The sequence below is a fragment of the Pseudochaenichthys georgianus genome, chromosome 16 (genome assembly GCF_902827115.2).
Source record: "Pseudochaenichthys georgianus chromosome 16, fPseGeo1.2, whole genome shotgun sequence".
In the NCBI taxonomy this organism is placed as follows: Eukaryota; Metazoa; Chordata; class Actinopteri; order Perciformes; family Channichthyidae; genus Pseudochaenichthys; species Pseudochaenichthys georgianus.
In genome coordinates, this window is record NC_047518.2 from 41,512,528 (window position 1) to 41,531,155 (window position 18,628).

At 39.9% G+C, this 18,628-nt stretch overlaps 1 protein-coding gene across 2 annotated transcripts; it reads right to left on the minus strand.

Moving 5' to 3' along the window:
- Positions 1-5,081: 5,081 nt before the first annotated feature.
- Positions 5,082-18,054, minus strand: tbx20 (T-box transcription factor 20). Of its 2 annotated transcripts, none has more exons than XM_034101599.2 (8): positions 17,619-18,054; positions 16,291-16,528; positions 15,003-15,167; positions 13,956-14,064; positions 11,732-11,890; positions 11,300-11,376; positions 9,305-9,417; positions 5,082-8,587 (listed from the first exon to the last, which is right to left on the minus strand). In XM_034101599.2, exons 1-8 carry the CDS (start codon positions 17,746-17,748, stop codon positions 8,277-8,279), a joined length of 1,302 nt encoding a protein of 433 aa, XP_033957490.1. In that variant the 5' UTR covers positions 17,749-18,054; the 3' UTR covers positions 5,082-8,276. The 2 variants fall into 2 exon arrangements, with proteins under 2 accessions (XP_033957490.1, XP_033957489.1); XM_034101598.2 differs by having other exon boundaries at positions 9,305-9,420.
- Between the last annotated feature and the right edge of the window lie 574 nt (positions 18,055-18,628).

Sequence of the window (18,628 nt, forward strand, 5' to 3'; positions counted from 1 at the left end):
AAAGATTTAAGAGTTGCTGTGTAAACCTGATCGACACAATGTGAGGTCGTAGTTATTTTAGATCCTTTTAGAAAAGTTGGACTGAACATATGAACATGGTGAACTAGTGTTTTTTATTATAATGAAATATAAATGTACATTATAGTCAACAAGAGAAGACTCAAACCAACTACTGAAATAATTGGTCATTGTTGCAATCATTTAAAGAAGTAATTATCTCATCATCTTAACAGCTGGTCATTTTCTTGACATGATGGGTTACATTTAAATGAAAGAGATAAGGGTGGCTGTGGCTCAGCTGGTCTTCACATCTGGAGGTCAGTCAACATGTCGAAGTGTCCTTGGGGGAGATTGTGAGTGTGTGTGAATTGTAGTCTTCCTGATCAAGTGTGTGTCAGCTCCTATATGCATATCACTTGTATATGCAAAGCTCTTTGAGGGGTCGCAAAGACAATCTAGTTCATTGAAACATAAAGTCTAACCACGGTCGCTCTCTGCGTCTAACATACGGCCCCATTCCAATCAGGCCTCTCCAACCTCCATCGTTGGGGTGTTACGTTATATAGCAGACCCTCCATGTGAACAAAGTGAAAGTGGGAAGTGAGAAGAAACAGATTGGATTGGATTTAGGCCTTTCCTGTCTGTAGCTCTTTATTCAAAGAAATTAGGAGAGTAGCTCTCACCAAAAGGCGTTTAACTTCGAACTATCTGTTTGATGGAGGCATCATTAGACTCAGTGGAGAGTGTGTGTGTGTGTGTGTGTGTGTGTGTGTGTGCGTGTGTGTGTTCATGCAGGTGGTTCTTAGAACAGGTTACACATTGCCTAAGCTAGCTGGTCACTAGTTTTGAGAAAATGTTACTCTAAAGGAGAATAAGTTGGGGACTATTTTCTACGGCAGATTGGTCCAAATTTGGTCTGCAAGTGAGTATTTCTGGGAGCAGGATGGGGTGTGTTCTGGGTTGAGGCTAAGACCCCCTACTGTCTACATACAACCTATCTCTTGAGTTTTACCTCCTTCATTTAAAAAAATACAATAAGCAAATGTTTTCTTCAATACTGATGTTAAGTTTCATAAAGTATGAGAAAGCTGCAGCCTGTCCTCCTACAAAAAACGACCATATAGGTCGATTGTTCAGCAGCTAAATACGACCCAGAGACACGTTTTAAAGTGTAGCCCCTCTAGTGGTCGTGTAAGAAACAACATGCTCCTGTCGATTGCAAACGCTCCGGAGGGTCGTTTATTCACAAATAACCCTCTCTGGAAAATCCTAAATTGTGGAATAGTTTGGCCATTAAAATGCTTTTTTATTAGATTTCTAGCGAGAAGTGTATATTGTACTTTTATAATCCACGTCCAGTGGATGTGTAGGATCTACAGTTTGATAGATATACGAAGATGATTTGAGGTCTCGCCAGGAGAACGTGTACTGTATATGGGGAAACTTCCATGTAAAGTTAGCGTGGGTGAAAACAGTATTTCCGGTCTCGAAGTTTTCATAATAAAACCGGAAGTATTCCCCACACTGTCAAATGATTACGCAGTGATATCTCCATTACTCATCCACTAAAAAACATCAGTTTATCCTTGTTAATTACACAATATTGATTGGTTTAAATTGTGTACAATGCTTTTGTGTTTTTAACCTTCGATTCGGAGAAACAAATTGTTTTTTCGGAGTTTAGACACTACAGAGTTTCCGAAGACACTACACTACCCAGAATCCCCAGCTATCGTTTGGGACTACAACATCCGCCTTGCTTTACAAACCCCGTGATTAGCCCTCAAGCTCTGTGATTGGATATTGGAGTGGCAGTGCGACAAGGTTACGCTGAGCGTCAAAGCTCTTTGAAATGGAATGGAACCACGCCAGACTATCCAAAACTGGACTTGGACGGGTCCAGCCCGGCCCCCCCCCCCCCCCCCCCCCAGAATTACACTTGCTGGCTATTGTGTGTTTCGCAACATGTTCTATGGCACGTCTCTACTGGGAAATTTAGTTTTAAAAGACGTTTTCGTATTTCCCACAATTAGAAGTTGCCAGTATTAAACTGTATACATCCCTGGAGGTTTAGGGGACACGAAACACATTGGTGTTATCAAATTAAAACATATAATTAATACATGGGTGAAAATTGCTTGTGTCCATAATGGGCAGCATTAATACCACATGACAGCTGGTCTTATGTCTGTGACCCCTCCTGTTGTTCATTGATAAGCCTGAAACATGCACTTGTCAAGGTTCAGATGCACATTTAGCAAATATGGCAGTAGCCATCGATCATCTTAAGATAAGATACTTTATTGATCCCAAGTTGGGAAATGTTTTTGTTACAGCAGCATGTACTACTTTGTTCTACTCCACTACAATTCAGAGGTTAACCTGGTATTTTTACTCTACTACATTTATGTGTGTTACTTTGCAGATTCTGATTAATGATGTGAAATATAAACAACCCTTAAAGCAGACTTTAGTTACACCTGAGTAAAATTCAGCCTTATCAGTTTGTCTGTTTTGCACATCCTCCTGTTAATATCTTTGGACGTTCTGCACTAAACTGTTTTATTGTAGAGATCACTACAGTATCTTCTAGATATTTTCCATTCTATATTTCTATCATTGACCCCTATTTTGTATGTAGGCTACTCTTAATATTTAAATGTTTTCATCAATAACTAAATAAATATAACTTATTCAACAACTACATTCAATAACGTGCTTTAACCACTAGGAGGTGCGGTTTAGACCAGTGGTCTAGTTAATAAAACATAATAATATCGTACATAATATGACTATTCACTTTATTGTGAGTTTAAAACAGAACGGTAAAGGAAAATACAGTTTCAGTCTCTCGATGTGAAGCTTATGCATTGTACCATGAACCTGTATAGACCTGTAACAGTCAACTGCATGAGGAGTTGGAAAGGTAGTTCAGAAAATAAGTAATATCTTTAAAAACTACAACTCAGCTGTGCACCGTTATGGTGTAAATACAGACTATCTACTAATTGGATCAAATATAAAAGTCAGCCGAATTAGTGTTGATACTGCAAGGAGACGTATTGTGTGAAAAGAAATGGAAGATGTTGTTTAATTGTTGATATATTTATGGTTCACGTCACGTATTCAGTTTTGGCGGCATCTCTTCCAGTTTGTCAAAAGGTCTTCAGATCAGGGCTCTATAAATACATATCTAGGGCAGATATGTAATATTTAATGCAGCCGAACCGTGTATTGCAATGCCGTTATGTGATGACTTTCAAAGAGAAAAGCAAGAACACTCGGAATAAAGTATTATTATTATTATTTTTAATGTTTTCCGATTTCATATCACATAAACACCATATCCCGACGTGCATTGCGGCGTGATTTTAGCCTATCAAAACCTCTGAAAAAGAAATGTGTCTCTCAGAATCGAAAGAGAAAAACCTATGGGAAAAACACAAAAGCATTGTACACAATTTAAACCAATTAATGTCGTATAATTAACTAGGATAAACTGATGTTTTTTAGTGGATGAGTAGTGCAGATATCACTGTTAAATCATTTGATCATTGGTTTTATTATGAAAACGGCGAGACCGGAAATACTGTTTTCAACCCGTAACTTTACATGGAAGCTTGCCGCATAAACAGGTTCTCCTGACGAAACCTCAAATCATCTTCGTAATATCTATCAAACTATAGATCCTACATATCGACTGGACGTGGATTCTAAAAGTACAATATATACTTCTCGCTAGAAATCTAATCATAAAGCGTTTTAATGGCCAAACTATCCTACAATTTAGGATTTTACAGAGAGGGTTATTTGTGAATAAACAACCCTCTGTAACGTTTGCATTCAACGGGAGCACTCGAGGCCGACAACTTTAAAACGTAATTATAGGTCGTATTAAGCGCTTGAACAAACGACATATTTGGTCGTAATAAGGGCTTAAAACAATCGACCCATTTGGTCGTATGAGTTGGAGGACTTGTTGGAAAGCTGATGTTTTCATCACTTTGCGAGTCATGTTCTGTGTACTGATTCTTCACTTTGATGGCTTTGTTACTCGTCCCCCCCTCAATCAATCAATCAATCAATCAATCAATCAATCAATCAATCAATCAATCTTTATTTATATAGCCCAATATCACACATTTTACATTTGTCTCAGTGGACTTTACAGTTAGATTATGAATACGACACCCCCTTTTGTTCTCCTTCTCCTCACTGCTCAGGATCAGCTCCTGGCTCCGCCTCTGCTGAGCGTGATCAGGTGGTCCTGATTCAAGATTCAAGGCTTTATTGTCATTCGTACATTAGCTACAGTGTAGATATGTCAATGAAACACAGGTCACAGGCTCCTCCAACAGTTCAACATATGATCTCCACTAATCAAGTGACTGCAGCAGTCATGATCTTTGGTAAGGATTTAACTCTCATGGCGTCATGTATTTTTGTTTATTCTTGATAAGGATGTGAACCGGCAACCCTTCAGTTCAAAGACCAAGTCCCTGCAGACTGAGCCCTGACTGCGAGGTTATCTGCAGCTAGTATTTTTTCATGAATACGTCTGTTGAAGTATTATTCTGACTTGTTTTTCATCAGATGGGCCATTTTAAATAAGTTTAGATCACTCCTGCTAATGTGATAGAGGCATGAACACATTGAACCTGTTGAGGAACAAGGCAATACAACAGCTGACCACTAGGTGGCGGTGTAGGATCGGTTAGAGATACTCATATCAGTTTATGTTGTTTTTCTCTGGGATGTAAAAGTTCTAGATAACTAATGTTACCTTCTTAATGTTTTATATGTAATCCCAACTTCAAACTGGATAATATAACATTCTTTAAATGGCTTAGAAATATAACAAAGGAGAAATATTTCAATATTTGCCCTAAAAATGTAATCATCAAGAGCTGTTTGTGTCTTTATATCATGGTGAAGTTCAAGAAAGAAGATTTGTTGTAGTTTCTCTCAGTGGAGCATAACGTGGCTACTGCTGTCCAATCTGGCATCTCAGCGTTTAATATTTTGCATACAAACTGAAAGATACAAAATAATTAAAATGGGTAAGTAGCTGGAAAAACAGAAAGAAATCCCCAAAAATACTGCCTTTTCTAAATAAAAATCATCCCTGAACCCTTAATAAATACCTTTTGCAGTTTTTAAATGATCTCATAATTTAATTTATTAATGACTGTGATTCATGGAGAGAGAGAGAAGTGGACAAGTGAAAACAAAAACTCAGATTTTTTGGGTGGTGATATATATTTCTCAATGTTTACAAATAACTATTTTTTTTTTAAATGCGGCATAGTACATTACACATTTCTTTTCCAGAGAGCAAAATAAATATATTGCACTTAAAAATCATCAAAACACAATCTCGTTCGGTGTCATATCATGGCATACAAAATAAAACGTTTTCATGTTAAAAAAAAGGGAGATTATTCTCAGTGGTGAAGGGGGAGGGGCTTATGGTTACGCTGATGATATTAACACTCGGTTCATGTACACACCTGTCACACAAAGCTCAGGTAAAAGGTAAATTAGGAGACGTCCTCAATTAACAGATGAGATAAAACGAGCTGCTTTCACATGAGTGATTATGCAAGGGGTCAGAAGAGCATATATGTCCATATTCAACTTCAACTGGCTTCATATGATGTGAGAAATGTGGCAAACTGTGACATTAACAGTGTTTGTGAAACCCAAATGTATACATTAGTTATAACCCTGCACAGAGAAAAGTCTTAATCGTCCATAAAGCAGTCATACATCAACACGACGTCCCATGTCTGATGCTTCCAGGATGCAACAAGCCCACATATTTATAGATTTGTGGGCGCGTAAATCATGACAGCCTCACGGCAAAACATCTGCACCAGAGTTTTGTCCGTCAAAGTGAGATTTTCCCCTATAGGAACATTATTGGAAGCTGTTTTGAAATCTATATTGCATCAGTCATTTTCTAGCAATTAGTCTTGGAATAAAACTTGATGTCTGTCAGAAAACTGATATTGTGGGGGTTTAGACAGATGATCACATTCAATTTAATTTGTCACCTTAAAGGTGGGGTAGGTCATGTTGGAGAAACCAGCTCGAGTGCGCTAGAATTTGAAAATACACAGCTGGAAAAAATCTGCCACTTCCTCACAGAGCCCCTCCTCCAACACACACGAACGCGCACATGACCAATGAGGGCACGAGATAAGGGTGTGCCCCGATGGAAGGCTGACAGGCAGGTAGGCCATCCAGTTACTTTAGCCGGGCCGGCTCAGCTGATTGGTCGTGCTTTTCACAGCGCCACGGCTTCTACAGATGACATTTTTAATGGATTTGTTGTCAAAGCACTTCAGATATTCATTGCTATCGGGATGTTAAGAGCATTCCATGGAATATAATAAAAAGTGTATCTCGAGCCGGTTTCTCAAACTTACCCCACCCTTAACTTCTTGGATGTTATCATTTGGACATGCTATTTTCTGATATGTGATAGACTTTAATCAGAAAAGCACCCGAGGAATAATAAGTGAAGTGGGACAAAAGTGGCAAAATGGACAGTGTTTTTATGAATAACATCTCTGCAAATTGTTGTTATTTATCAGCCGACAAACACAGATATATCCGTCTCTAGTTTTTAGGATTCATTTATAGACAGTGACACGAAGAGATGGAGTTTTTGATCATGAGCTACTTGATGTAAAATATGGTGCTTCAGGTACTTAAATAAACGACTTCCACCCCAGTGAGCTGCCGTGTGCATGCACCTGCACCGCTAATGAGTGTCACCACTTGCCTTTAGTGGCCTGCATGTTTTAAATGAGAGCAGAGAGCCATTACTTCCAGGTGCAGACGCTCTGTCCTCGCGGTGCTGCAGCCATGAATCAGAGCGCTCACACCGAGCGCTTAGGCTGCAGGCCACACACTGGGATGTTTCACACTCATGCTGCGTCTGTTTGCAATAAAAACATCAAGTCACGCTGCTGTTACCCTTCAAATGTTTTTGGACATTAAAAGACATGTCAATGCATGATTAATGAGGTTAAATTAAAGCCCGTGTGTTCCCCTAAAGCCCAAACACATGTATGGCCACTGAAGTCAAATCGGACTTCTAGAAACCTGATGATTTAAACACATCGTGTCGTTGACTCCATCTTAATTAAGGCCCAGTCACACCAGTAACTCCCACAGCAAACGCATTGTGGACTGAGGGTCGTTAGAACATTTTGACGGGGGAAAATAATATAAATACATGATTTTATGGAAGTTGTTTGACATATCAGAGCCACTTTTTGAACCGTTTGTTTTTCATGTAAATAAATAACAAGTTATACTATAGTCCAACATTTTTGATTTATCCGTCTCTTGTAACTTCAGTAACATCGGCACTGTGGGGACAGTTTGCCGTCGGTCACTGTCAACGTGTTCTGAGGAATAACTGCAGGAAAATCTTTCTGAATCATCCACAGATTTGATATAAATTAATAGATTTTGTTGTTGTTTTTTTTTTTTTTTTTTTAAATTGTGGTGTGACCGAGCCTTTAAAGCACACAAAGAGCCTTCACCCTGTTGCAGGTTAGCGCTTATTCATCCCATAATATTCAATATAAAGTTCCCCAGCGTGTTTCTACTGCGGTCAGCATGCGTCCTTTGAATATTTTCTTTTAGCAATCTACAGAGAGGATTTCCCTACGAGTAAATGTTGCATTAATGCAGTTGAACAGACATTATTTCGAACGGAGCGAGGAGCTGTACATATGGCTGGCTTTCTATAAAAACAGAGAAAAGCTGAGAGTCTGCGACGCTGAAATGTCCTCAGTGTCCACCAAACTGCTGCGTGGGATGAGTCTCTCAAAGTCCTCTTCTTAGGTTGCTTTATTACAGGATCACACAGCTTAATACATCAAGTGTGTCTTCTCCTTTTCGTCTGTAAAGCCTCGTAGACCCTGCAGAGGGTCTTCTAAATATTGTTCAGTTGAGTTTTAAGGTGAGCATCGACTTTCTGTTCTTCAAGGGCCAAAACCAAACACGCCCCACTGCACAGTCTTAGGTTGTTTTGAGGTCGTTTGTACAATGTCAGTAAAGCGTTCGTAGAAACACGAGGCGCCACAGTCCTTTTTTTTCATCATCAGAACGCCAAATCCCCTTCTTCTCGCTCGCTAAACTATTTACACAGACCAGGGGGAAAGGTACAAACAGGACGAAGAGTGGTGAGTGGAGGGGTAACTGCTTTCTCTGGGGCGTTGAGGTGAAGATGGGCCGTCTCCTCCCCCAGGACGGAGTCATACGAAGGGCGTCATGACGGTGGAGGGGTGCCGCAGCCCCTGGATGGCGGCGTACGGCCCCTGCTGGAAGTAGTGGTGGTAGCGGGGCATGTGGAAGGAGGGGAAGGAGGGCCCGCTGCCCTGCAGAGCGCCGGGGGTCAGGGGCATGCCCAGCCGGCTGTAGGAGGGGAGGGAGCCCTGGATGGGGTGAGGCAGGGAGCCGGAGCCCATGGCTGACAGAGACTGTGGGTGCTGGAAGCCGGAGAAACCCGAGGCGGAGGTGACCCAGGAGCTCAGGGAGAGGTTGTCTGAGGCGGAGAACGCTGAGCCTGCAGGAGGACACACAGGGATTAGGGTGGAAGTGGCTAACTGTAGGCTTTTAAAGATATTGAAGTGACTGTTATTTTGTATATATTGATTGTTGTGCTTTTATTTAGGTCTTAATGTGTGCATGTATAAATGTGTCTTTGATTGTGTGTATATAGGATATACATATTTTTGTGTCTCTACTTTAAAGAGTCCTCTCTTGCTGTTGTTCAGGTGTATATCAGTATGTAGTGTCTCTACTTTAAAGAGTCCTCTCCTGCTGATGTTCAGGTGTATATCAGTATGTAGTGTCTCTACTTTAAAGAGTCCTCTCCTGCTGATGTTCAGGTGTATATCAGTATGTAGTGTCTCTACTTTAAAGAGTCCTCTCCTGCTGTTGTTCAGGTGTATATCAGTATGTAGTGTCTCTACTTTAAAGAGTCCTCTCCTGCTGTTGTTCAGGTGTATATCAGTATGTAGTGTCTCTACTTTAAAGAGTCCTCTCCTGCTGATGTTCAGGTGTATATCAGTATCAGGGAACATAGGCACACAAACCTATAACACTACAGGAAAGGGAAAACCCCAAAAAGCACAATAGGGTCTCTTTAAATAAAAACTGAATTTAACTCAAAATCAATCTGGTTAATATTCGAATCATTAATCAAAAGTTCCAACAAGGTGTGTGTGTGTGTGTGTGTGTGTGTGTGTGTGTGTGTGTGTGTGTGTGTGTGTGTTCTCACCTCTGTTGTGTATGCTCAGTCCGTCCTCACTCATGTTCTCCTCGTCTCCGGCGTAGGTCCTGATCGGCGACCGGGCGTACGAGTGCTTGTGGATCAGATTCTCAACACTTTCCCTGCAGCAAAAGCCGAAGAGAGAGCCCCAAAATAAATCTCTTTGCTTCCATTGTAGGGACGCCCCCAAAACACAGAACACATGTTCTTGTTCATGAGGATTCTCACAGCAGATAATTGTGGAATATGAATTCGACAGGAGCACCTGCATTTTACCTCTAAAATGTGTATACAAAATATTTGCTACGAGCATTAAACTTGAATACAAATATTGGCTTGCAGTTCCAGCATTCCAATAAAATCTATGACTTTTTCTTCATTATTTTTAACTTTAATTATAAATTAGCTTAAAATAAAATCCTAGCCACAATACAAATAATGTTTACCAAACTTCGTCTGTGTTTGCACATTATTAGTTGTCTGATATGTGTGTGTCCATGCTGTGTGTAGTTGTTGTCATGTTTGTACAGACTGTGTGTGTGTGTGTGTGTGTGTGTGTGTGTGTGTGTGTGTGTGTGTGTGTGTGTGTGTGTGTGTACTATCCCACAAAGTCCATTAGCTCATTTGAGTCTTGTCAGATAGCACTTCTCAAACACAGTGACACAAATTGTTGGGGGAGGCAGTGGGCACGTGTGTGTGTGTGGTGTGTGTGACAGGCAAGTGGTCTGCGTCATAAGAGCCATGCGTCCACATTAGCAGCCCCCCCTCCCTCTGCAGCTCCAATTAGGTTAGGAAAGTGCAATATCTGTCAGCAGAGGAGTACAAATGTGTGTGTTTTTATCAGCGTCGGGCCCCTCCGGCACAGAGGCCACAGCGAACTCCCACAATGCACGAGGGGCGAGGGGAGGGGGAAGAGGGGGGGGCTGCATGCTGGTTTCTATCAGTCACTGCAGCCAATTGAATTACAGTGTGTTTTAGTGCAGTGGCCGACTCCAGACTAATGTGATTTCTGCAGCTCCCCGAAGATCAATTGATCAGGTCTAATTCACAGCCCTCAAAAAGAGAAAGACACAGAAGAAGAAGAGGAGGAGGAGGGGGGGTGGGAGGAAGAGGAGGGGGGGGTGTCTGGATCTCAGATTTGGACGTCTCTGCTTCAGATTGTTCAATTGAGGGAAATGAGCAGATGGTTTGATTTTGTCAGCTGATTTTGGCCGTAGTGCCGGAATCAGGAATTACGAGAAGTGTGTGTTTTGGCAGCGTCAATAAAAATCCTTTGGACGGGGATTTGTAACTGTGTGTGTGTGTGTGTGTGTGTGGCATCGATTTGTTATGCACAATACGGTACAGTACGTAAAACAGAATGAACTTAATAGAGAATAAATGGAGAGGCAAAGAAAAGACAAAGATGATTCAATTAAATAAAGTAGAAGAGATATACAAGATGGAGAGCTGACGTGGAGGAAAGATAAGAAAGGAAGGAAAGAAAGAGAAGGGAAAGACATCATATATGATTTAGGAGGATGGGATGAAGATGAGGAAAAAACACAAAGAAATGTAAGAATGAAAAGGTTGAAGACCGGAAGAGAGGACAAATAAAAAAGATATCGAAGAAGGCAAGTAAACGTTTGTATAAAACGAGAGAGAAACAAAACACTCAACAAGACAAGAAAAATGCAAAGGACAAAAGAATAAATAAAAAAGGAAGAATGAGGGAGACGGAGTCAAAGACAGAGGGAGGGAGGAAGGACAGGCCGGGGAAAAGAGAAGAAAGGAAAGCAGGAACAGAAATAATAAAGGAAAGAAACAAGATACAATACAAAAGAAAGAAAAGATGGAAAGAGGTAAAAAAAAGGAAGAATGTAAAAGAAAAAACGACTGTTGAGGAAAGAAGGAAAGACATATAAACAGGGTAGCTTCTGAAAAGCAGCAGTCTCACACACACACACACACTCTTGTATCTTATCGTGAGTAAACACACGGCGCAGGACCCAGAATCCCCTGTACCTCTCCATGTCCGTCAGCCGCGAGGAGTCCCGGAAACCTTTGGCGAACGGGTTGCTGTCGATCTTCAGTTTGGTGATCTGGGAAACACCGGAGCTTAAATGCGTCTCCTTTATTTTAAAAACATTTCTCCTTCCGTCCCCCGCCCCAACAAACAAACACAACGGAGCTCAGGACTTAAAGATATGTATTAACTTTGATACTTAGCCAGGCAGGTACTGTCCTTCTGTATTTCCATTGATACTTTTCAATACTCTACATTACGACATTTTCAAAGCTTATATTGAACTTTTTAAATACTTGACCAATTACTTTGATATAATTAAAAGCTACTCTATGTGTCTTGAAGCTTCTCCTTTTAATGGGAAGCAAGAGCAGTGTTTACAAGTTGATCCAAAGAAGAGAAGACATTGCCCTTTAATTCCCATCACTCACCAGCTGGTTCTGATAGGCCGTGACGGCGGTGAAGACGGTCTCCGTGAAGACGAAGGTGCGAAACTCCTCCGACTTGAGGTTGAGCAGCGAGGCGGTGTGGTCCTTCTTCTTGATGATGTGGACCCGAGGCTGGTACTTGTGCATGGAGTTCAGGATGATCTGCAGGAGGACAAGCGGGGCAAGAATGGATGACGGTCAATGGGAAACGTGAAGGGTCAACAGTGAAGACAGACGGTCACGGTGTGGAAAAAGGTGGCAGGAATCCTGTGTTCATCACTTTTTGGTTATGACACATGTATCGTTGCTACGTAGTTAGCTTGAAGGCATCCCACTGGGCTTTGGGGGAAAAGGAACGTTGTTTTCACTGCCGTTTGACGTTTTATAGACTAAACACTGGAAAACATGTTGAGAAAATACATGAGAATTCATCCTGTTGACATACAAAAAAATTGAAGGCTTTACTCCAGAATTTTTCACACATTATCCAACAACATTAAAATGATAAAGTGCATATTTTTAATTATTTCAACACTTTTAAAAGCCATCCTTTAGTTTAATAAGTCTTTAAAGTGCTGCGTAATATTGTTGATTTGAATGCCAACCTTTTAATGAAAACTGGGCGAACTCAGGCTGCTGATGAAGATCATGTGATGTGATCAGAAGCACCAGAATGACCCTTGCACCCATCTTAATTAACGTTAAAAAAATGTTTTATTTTTATTTTTACATTTCGTTTATTAGAAGCAGCATAGTTGTGTTTGGCGTCTAGGCTCGGGCCTCGTCACTCCACAGATATACACGATGTGTGATGATTAAATAACTAACCCCCCGAGCCTACAGGTGGAAGCTGGGTGGTGGCGGGGCAGCGACGTGGAAGTAGCTGCAGCAATAGCAGCAGCAAGCAAAGCATGGAGAGCGGCGTAGAGACTTGGTTGTAGAGTGGCACGGGGCGTTATGTATGAATGCAGCATGAGTGCTCGAGTTGACTGCCTGAACCAGCTCGCAGGCTTCGCCCCATTTTATGAATTTATTTTTGGTATAAATGTGTTAAAACAAGCAGCTTAAGTAAACATATTCACTATCTGGATAAGGGGTTTACAGTAACGCCTGTTTTTGTTCGATGTGCTCTTTGTTTATTTTGGTTTCTTCCGTGTGAACATCAGGAGCTATTTTTGGACTGGTTATAAAACGCTTTAAGATAATAACCACCTTGTTCTTCAGGCTGTGTCTAACGGCAAATGCATGGATACACTTCAGATGTTTTTGGTTCTGAAATGTGTTCCTGCTCCCTGCGTGTGCTTGGCGTGGTGCCTTCAGGGAGAGGAGGATTAGAGGAGCGACTTGGTCTTGACAGGCGAGTAATTATAAAGTCCCAGCAGCCTTTGAACCTGACACAGAGACAAAGCTTTGCAATGGAAACTCTATTTCTGTAAGATCCTTTAAAAAAATGTTTTCACATGCAATTTGGTCGATATCCAGAGTTCAACTGACATTTAGTAAGTCAGAAATTAAAACAAAAACATTTGAACAGAAGTCCTAAACACAAATATAACTAATAGTCATTTAAAATACATTTGTATCCAAAGCTCAAATATAAGCAGGCACAAGGTATTGCCTTTCTGGTAAAATGCAGCCATCTTAATGTATTTTCACAATGTTTCCAGAGGTGGGAAATAGTACTGTAGTACCCAATTTTGAGCTACTTGTATTTGAGTATTTCCATTTAATGCTACTTTATACTTCTACATTAATATGGGAAATATTGTAATTTTACTCCACTACATTTATTAAACAGCTTTAGCTAAATGCATCTATAAAAAACTAGTGGACTAACTCCACAAAATAGTCAAATTATTTAAATATTTTACAAAAATGAAATCAGAACTTTGTTAATAAAAAGCTTATTGATGCAACATTAGCTATACATGTCACCTATAGTATGAATGTAATTATACATCAAAGCAATTTTCTGCATAATGATTACTTTTTATACTTTAAGAACTATTTGCTTATTTTGTACTTGTACTGAGGTAAGATTTTGAATTCAGGACTTAAAGCATTGGAATAATTACAGACAGTAATATAGGCCTATTGTAAAACCTATGCATTTGTTTTACGGCCTACGTGCCGCGGATGTATTACTTGAATGGCGACTGACTGGCTGATTTGGATCGTGTGCGTTAGTGTGTTAACAAAGACAGAGTAAAGAGTAACACGCGCTCACATGTCCGTGTTGGTCCAGCTCGTTGTTCGTCAGTTTCACTTTCTCGAAGGAAACCATTTGCTTCACGAGCTGCTCTCCGGTGAACGGGGAGTCCGGGTGCACGTACAACCTGAGGAAGAAGAAGAAAAAATACAAAAAAAATCCGTCACATTCTCAACTGTGATTGGTTATCGAACACCGCTCAGCCAATCAACGCACAGCTGTGAAAAAAGGCTACTAAGAAAAGTATAATTCACCCAGCAACCGCGTTCCATATGATCGTTAAATATTGGAGAAATATTTAATTTATAGTTTTAAATTATTTTCGAGGTTATTGGTTACATTGCATGGCTGCAGGACAAATCAAAATCTATTTAATTAAATACAAATATTTTTTTATGATTTACAAATTAAAGAATTAGCGTATATAAATGTAAATTCAAAAATAAGCATTAGACTGTAATTATTAGTCTACACTCAATCATAAATCCGCTTTTCCCCATAAATGTATTAAATAATGTATTAAAAATAACCCTTTTAATAGTTGCCTAATTTAATAATTTCTTAGTCTTATATATTTGGACATCACGTCCCTCAATATAACCCAAGACAGAAAACTGGAATCATTTCAAATCTCAAATGTATATAGTAACTTATTTTTGCTTAAAATGGTCAAATTTGAGAATCCTATTGACTCTAAAACCTGCAAATGATCCGAAGAAAATACCGAGGACATGACCTCACTGTCATTGCATGGATTAATAGCAAATACGACTTCATCTGGCCTATTGTTGAATTGACATCTTCATGACATCAATCAGCATAGCATGAATGTTCCCAGATGCTTCCTGGTAAACAATTACATTATTTCATCGGTCTCCATTAGCTCTTTGCTCTCCAGTTTTCTATATGGCCCACATGTTGTTCAATAAAAACGATGAGCGTGTCTGTCTGTCAGGTACATAAACTAAATTAAAAGATTATAGCCTTGACACTTTAAAAACAGTCATTGATTTCCACAGTCTGTATTTGACAGGCCATGACAGGTGTCCCGGTGAGAGGGTGTACCTGGCGGGCAGAGGAGGGTCGGCCTTGCCGGCCACCAGCCAGGAGGACCGGTGGTAAGCGTATCGGTACCGCTTGTTGTCCACCGGGACGATGTCCATCAACACGATGTACTTGGAGTCCTGGTCCACCCCGGAGAAAGAGACCCGGATGGTGGGGAACATCCTCCTGATGGAGAGGAGACAGGTGTTTTTTATTATTATTATTGTGGTATGTATATGGTCATGTTGCTTACTTGAAACTACTGAAAAACATCGATTTCTTCTCCCGGAGAATACAATAGCCACAAAGAATATTTTTGGTTTCTTTGACTTTCATTTATTTCTTATTCAATATTTTGTATTTCCAAAATGTTATTTCCAAGCCCTAATAAAAGCGGTGGAAGAATAAGTCTCTTCTAAAATCGTTGTCTATTTTTGTTATGTTGTTGCCTTGAAATTAATTAGAAATGTAAAATTAATTAACACAGTGAGGATGCAATAAATCAACTATCATGTGTATTTCTTCTAACTGAATGCACACCCCCCTTTTCGTTGCTAAAACTGCATGACATTATTTATAACAAAACACTCTCTTGCTTTTACACGTGGAGAAATACAGGCCTAATGTTATACTTTTTGAAAAGAATACAAATTTACATCTGGCTTCGGCTTTCTATTACGAATTCACTTGTAAGGGCACACCCAGTGGTGGTTGAATAAGGCTTGATATGGTCCCATAGCTCGTTGTTTCTCTCAGGGCGTTAGGGGTGTTTATCAGCACGTGAACTCTGCAGTGTGTCAACTGTTCACAGATCTGCTGTCAGAGGGCTGCAGGATTCTTCTAATTTAATATATTTCCAAAGCTGAGGATTGCGACAAAGAACCTGCACACCTCAAGAAGAGAGCAGGCTACATATTTGTGTGCGTTGTTTTCGCATTAAAGCATTCATTCATTCCCCATTTTACGAAAACATCTGCATAAAGGTTTCGGCCCTTTAAGTAACAGGAACAATTATATTGTATAAGACTGCATCATACAATAAAGATGTATTTGTAAAGCACTTTAAAACCTCTAGACTAAAGTGCTGTAAATAAAATACAAAAAGCACACAGCTCAGCGCACAAGCCATAAAATAAGTAAACATACAAATCAAAAAGGGGGGGCAATTATTATTATTATTATATTATATATTGCATGAGACTCTTGGATATATAATAAAGTAACAAAATATTCATAAAAGTCAGTCAAGTAAAATGAAAATGACCTTTTATGAGAATGAATCACATCTTTACACAGACATTGATTATACCTTCCGGACTTGGTGATGATCATCTCGGTGCCGAGGTCGTGGAATTTGTCCCACAGCTCTTTGGTCTCGAGGCAGCACGAGATCTTCGCCATCTCCTCGCTCGGGACCCCGGGGTTGGTTGGGATGAGCGGCTCCGTGCACACCGCGGGCGCGCTCCCGCTGTAGTCCCCGTGCCCCTCCAGCGAGGACAGGTCCGCGAGGGACTGCTGCGTGCAGGAAGACTTCTCCACAAATTGTTCTTTTTTTTTTTAGAAAAAGAAAACAAGCAGAAGTGTGAGGAGGATTTTGGGGCATTTATTGCCAACATGAAGCTCTGACACTTGATGCAATTTCTATTTTGTGTGTGAGAGTTGTTGTCTTTTGTAAACTGAGTGTTATTTTATTTTATTTGCCAGTGCCGAAGACACATTTTCACTATATGTTAATTTAATATTGAGTATTCTGAATCTGAAGCTCTGTTTAATCAGATACAAGAGAGTATATCTAATAAAGAGTCTATAATCTCATGTATTTAGCACTTTTCAATTATTGTTATTTCTAGATTATCCATACTGTTCTGTGCCCTGGTTAATGGGAAATAAAAGGGAACAACATTTTATATTTGGTATTTAGGCTACAGCTTTAATGTTCGTCATTAAGGGGAATGAACCACGTGATGCAAATAATAAATGTTTTATTCATCTATAAAACATTTTGCGCATCCCTTACGTTACTTTGATGAAATCCGGCACACTTTGCAGCTTCAATAACACACATTGTTTCATATAAGACATCAATTAATATGAAAAGACATTCACATTGTATTTAATGTTTGCCGAGATCTGCTCCAAAACCCAGTGAGGTATGGGCCTAAAATATCACTATTTATTTTTTGTAAACATTCTAAATAACCACACAATTCAAATCACATTCCACCTCCGTGTTTCAAATCATAACTAATGACTGGAAGAATAGAAAAAAATGCAATTTTTTCTATCGAAATAATGAAAAACAGACTCCCTTGTAAATATAACTAATAACGTAATATTTATTTACTTGTCTGAAGCCTTGACTGTTCCCTTTTTGCACCGTTTTTTTTAGCACAATGCATTACTTTATTCGCTTATAGTATATATATATTTATTTAGCTGTCTTGTGACATGTTATCACACTTTATTATTATTTAAATAGAGAATTGATTGCAGTTTGGTATTTTTTCCCTCTCTGTTGCTACATTGGCTGCATGTCTCCACTTAAATCCTTCCTTTAACAATTATACGCATAAAATCACCTGATTTCTACTCAAATATACTTGATATTTAATTCCGCATGCCCTCTTCCATGCTCACCCAGCGGCTTGATGGTGTTCTCCTCCGTCTCCTTGTCCTTATTGGGCTTCCCACTGGACATCAGGGCGGCTATGGAGAAAGCATTTGCCCGGGACGAGAGCTGCGGTTTCGGGGACGACGTGTACTCCATGTCGGTGATAAGTCTGTGACCAAAATACTCCCCTTTAAATGAAAAATAAATTTAAAAAATCCTCCAGGAAAAGCTTAACCCCGCCTGCTTTTTCACTCCAAGAGAGAAAAAAGGGGAAATGACGCACAGTTTGTCCTCGCTCTTTACGCACACTCTTCTCGCGTAAATATTCGCCGCTTTGGAAACACTTTTTACTGCCGGGTTGTGAGTCGAGTTGTCGGCTGCATGGTGGAGGAAGAGGCTCTGACTCCACTAACTCTGTCCTGCGGTGCCTGATCTGAAGCCGCTGCTCTTTGGGAAGCTTCAGTCCGAGGCAGCCTCCCCTTATAATTCCCGGCCTCCCTCCAATCACTGCGTCTGTTTCCACGTCACACTCCCACTGTCCCACAGCAGCAGCCAATTAAAAATCTTGAAGCAGGGGCTTTTTATACATGTCAAATTCAAGATTCAAAGGTTTTATTGTCATATAGCTGCTACATGTGTGGATAATGCAATGAACATATCAAGTCCCATGCTCCTCAAACAATGCAACATGAGACATACGCAAAAAAACAATAGAAGAAACAGACAAGAAACACAATTGTGCAAAAATAATGTTGCAAGACCAAAGTAGTAATGCGGAAGAAGTGAAATATATAAATGTAATTTAAAAAAAATAGTACAATATGCTTAATGTTGCAGAAAATACACAGGGAGTGTGGTTTAAGAATAAAGACTTCACATGGGGTTGATGACAGAGGGGAAATGACTTATGGTAAGACAAATATATTTATTTGGACAATATAAAATAGGGAAGTAACAAGTGGATGTTCATACTATTACATTCTATTTTTAACTATTTTTAATTTATTTCACTTCTTTCATTACTTGCACAGTAGTC

Bases quoted from the DNA above. Each gene is read 5' to 3' on its own strand.
- tbx20 (XM_034101598.2), bottom strand. From the start codon at position 17,748: ATGGAGTACACGTCGTCCCCGAAACCGCAGCTCTCGTCCCGGGCAAAT. The intron at 16,529-17,618 runs GTGAGCATGGAA...AAAAAAAAAAAG, and splicing joins GAACACCATCAAGCCGCTGG to AACAATTTGTGGAGAAGTCT. The intron at 11,377-11,731 runs GTGAGTGATGGG...GGTGTTTCCCAG, and splicing joins CGGCCTATCAGAACCAGCTG to ATCACCAAACTGAAGATCGA.